Source organism: Belonocnema kinseyi, chromosome 10 (assembly GCF_010883055.1).
Source record: "Belonocnema kinseyi isolate 2016_QV_RU_SX_M_011 chromosome 10, B_treatae_v1, whole genome shotgun sequence".
Taxonomy (NCBI): domain Eukaryota; kingdom Metazoa; phylum Arthropoda; class Insecta; order Hymenoptera; family Cynipidae; genus Belonocnema; species Belonocnema kinseyi.
Genome location: NC_046666.1, coordinates 94107010 through 94110851, shown reverse-complemented (window position 1 = coordinate 94110851; position 3842 = coordinate 94107010). Strand labels below are relative to the sequence as shown.

The 3842-nt window shown below is 28.6% G+C and overlaps 1 protein-coding gene across 1 annotated transcript in view; it reads left to right on the top strand.

The window, feature by feature from the left end:
* Nucleotides 1–2603: 2603 nt before the first annotated feature.
* The window catches only part of LOC117182046 (probable ATP-dependent RNA helicase DDX47), a 15265-nt gene continuing 14026 nt past the window's right edge, over nt 2604–3842 (top strand). The window contains exon 1 of the mRNA XM_033375070.1: nt 2604–2785. Coding sequence (XP_033230961.1) covers nt 2720–2785 — 66 coding nt within the window. The 5' untranslated portion in view covers nt 2604–2719. The remainder of the gene's footprint in view (nt 2786–3842) is intronic.

Here is a 3842-nt window from a genome sequence, read left to right as displayed (position 1 = left end):
ATCAAGCTTCAGATCTGAAAAAATTCAGCGATACATGCATGTCAAACTTTTCCAACCTCAAAAAAATTTTCTACTGCTTTACCGTCATATTTTACGAAGAATGAGAAAACAAGAATTCGACTTCGTAGTACGATGAGCAGAAAATGTGATGTCCTATATATATATAGTTCCCCACTCCGACGCCCCGTACTGCATCTATGTTTATAATATCTTTGGTCGAAGCGGCCACGTATTAATATGATTATATTTAGTTCACAGACCAATTGTACGCGCGCTGCTATTGTCTAAGGACTAGCGGGGAAAAGGGAGTTTATATTTGAAAACTTAGTGTCGAATTGCCGCGTCAACTTGTATGCCCGACAAAAGTTTATTTATACTGATTTAAATGTTGTGAATTTGTACAAGTTTGTTAAATATAATATCTAGGATGTGATAGTTTACGGTGTGTCGCTTTAAAGTGAAATTGTACTAAGTGAACTTCTTCTGACGACTTGGAAATTTTGAAGTGTGGCAGAAATATAACCTGAAAAAGACATTTAAACTAACTTCAGCCTTCGAATTAAACTATGTCGACTAAATCTTTAATAGAAGAATTCGTGTATAGTTTATTCATGTATTTCGGTACTTATATTTTAATTTGAATTAATAAAATACAAATTATACATATATCTCAGATTTTCATTTATTGCTATACGCAATATTTACTGCAAAATTATTAAAATATGACGCGAAAAGGATTTGAAAAATTTAGGTTTTTCGTTTTTATCACGTTTTTCAAGTTTTGCACTAAAAAAATCAATAAATCCTTTATTTTCCTGCAAATTCAAATTTACACAATTCATTTAGAGAAGTAGCATATACATACATGTGCACTAGCGCACGCTCAATAGTTCACAGACCAAATGTACGCGGCGCTAGTGTTGCACATGTATGGTCACCATATTTCCATTGTGTTTACCGCCCCTTACATGAAGAATCATAACCATGATCTAACAAATACATGGTCTAGCCACTTAAGGGCCCTGTTTCGTTCAAGTATCGCAATCGCTTAATTCTACCATTTTGTTAGTTTGACCGCGCAGTTTGAGTTTGACTCAAACGAAATGTTATAGGAAAATCAATTAAGACACTTCGTTTATATTACTTGAAATAATTCCAAGCTTGTCATTAATTTTGAATCGTTTCAAAACTTCGAAATATCTCTTAAAATTACTAAAATTTTGTGTACAAATAATAAGTGTTCAATTGTTATTTATGCGTCAAAATTTAACAATTTCACTTATACATTAAACACTTTTTAAATAGAACAATTAAAATTGTAACGATAAAAAATCAAAAGTTCTTTGAAAATCTAAAGATTCAAAGCTTTCTATATAAAACAATTCAGTTTCAAATTGTTTTCTTTTCTATATTTGGTTTAAATTTACTCGTCTTAAATGAACCGTGAAATATTGCTAAATATTAAATACTTATTCTTTTTCTACATTAAGAAATTTCAGATTAAATGGGTTAAAAATTTAATAATTCAGACTCACAATATTTTTAATTTAATAAAAACATTTAATTATGACTATATTACTATGGATTTATTTTTATGTGGAAAATATTCAAACGCACGTTTACATTTTTTAATGGCTGAAAACATTAATAGAAGTAATATATTAATTTATTTATTAAATTTAATATAAAAAAACATATAAAGGAATACCTGAAACTGTGAATGAAAAATATATTATTGATAAATCATGAGTACAGATCCATTTTTAAAATAATTTATTTATTTAATATTCACAGTTGATGAAATAAAACTGTTTTTTATAAAAAAATTTTAGCTTCAAATACTTTTAATTTTTAATTTTTTAAATCCTCAAAACTGCACTTTAATTATTCTTAAAACTGCTAAAATATAGCTTGGGCAGATTTTTCTTCTGAAAGTTCGTAAAATTCCCGGTTTCCCAGTCCGAAGGCCACCTAGTTCTTTATAAAAAAATCTTCGATTTTAAAAACATGTAATTTTTTTAACCTCTAAAACTGCATTTTAAAATTCTTCAATTAAAATATATGCTGAAAAATAAAAAAATTTAACTGGAAACTTTATAAAGTGCCAGATTTTCGAATTAAGCATTCTAAACTAAATGGTATAATAATCTATAAAAATCACAATTTAGGAAATTTAAAAAAAACAGTTGAAATCAACGTTGGACAACATTTTTATTATACAAATTTGTAACATTCGCGGTCCAAAAATTAATTCACTGCAATTTCCCGGTACAGCGGCCAACCTGCACTGCATTATATAATTTTCTTTAGTCAGAACTTTCCCACTTGACTTCAATTTCATTTTATTTGACACAGATACGTCATTTTTTGTCAGCAGAAAGAAGTTATGAAACACATAACCTAAAATTATAGTTAATCCGTATTTTCCTTTAACAATCTTCAACATTATTATAATACATTTTATGAGGATTCAAATATTTATACACCTGAAAAGTACAAGAAATTTTTATTCTTACATTTTGCATTTTTAAATCCCTCACGTTCGCCGCCTTTCTTATTCCAGATAAAGAAATTAAGCGGTGGATCCTTATTGGTTCGGTTTTTTTTACTTGCGCGTGGCTAGACCATGTATTTGTTAGATCATGAGAAAAATGAGAAGTTTGATTGATTAATAGTGAACACTGATTTTTTATTTTTAAATATTGAGTTAACGTCAGATATGGAGGAAAACGGAATTCTGAACGAGCATGAAGAAAATACAGAGAAGGTCACTTGGCAAGATTTGGTAAGAAATGTGATAAATTATGTATATGGTCCAAGTTCTTTTGATTTTGTCGACACGTGTTTATAGAGAAGCTATTTCATTTTATGTGCTAACATTCAGTAGCCTGTTAAAAATGGTGTATTTGTTTTAAATTATATGTTGCTACAATTTACTAGAATATTAATAAAATAATTAACAAGACTTAAAATACATTGTTTCTCAAAATTAAAAGTAATTTAACATCAATTTATTTGTTATCGTAGCATGTGCATGACGATTCTTCATATAACAATTCCTTCCCAGAAAAAATAACCGATAGAAAGCGAGTCTGTTTTAATTGCGTATCTGTCATTTGCAGATTAAAAGAATGAAAATATAATTGGTTGGCCACATTTTTAATCGTTCACGTGTGCGCGGTGCTTTAAATCTGCCATTCCACATTCGTCAAAATGCTGAGTGTATAGAGTTGAATAAGGCTGACAAACCTGAAATAATTCCTATGAGTATTCTACGATTCATTAATGTTCATATAAATGGTTTGAGATTCAATATGAAATGGAGTTTTTAAAAGATCACACCTAATGGTGAAAATACGATGCGCACAGAGTAGTTTTCAATAAGCGTGAATCTGACAATTGTAGGTTACCTCAGGTTGAGTTCAACTGAGTGGAATATGCAGATTAAAATTTTTAAGAATTAATTGTTTCAAATGAAAAGTATGAAGTGATATATTTGAATAGGACAATCCTGATTAAACAAAAATTAAATAATACTGTTATATATTATAATTAATGCGAGAATTTATTTATAAATTTAATGATTATTTAGTTGTGATTTACTTTCTAAAATGGTTTCAATATATTATTCTATGCAGGAATTATGAGATTTATACTCAGTTAAGCGTCAGTGACATTCAAATTATTCAGTGCACATGCTAATGGCTGCAGGGAGTCCACGTGTTATATAACCTAAAGATTGTAACATTCAATTTGAACATTTTGATTTGAACATTGAACATTTAAATAACGACTTTTTATGAACGTAAATTAAAAGAAAAATCTCAGCTTTTGATGTGTAA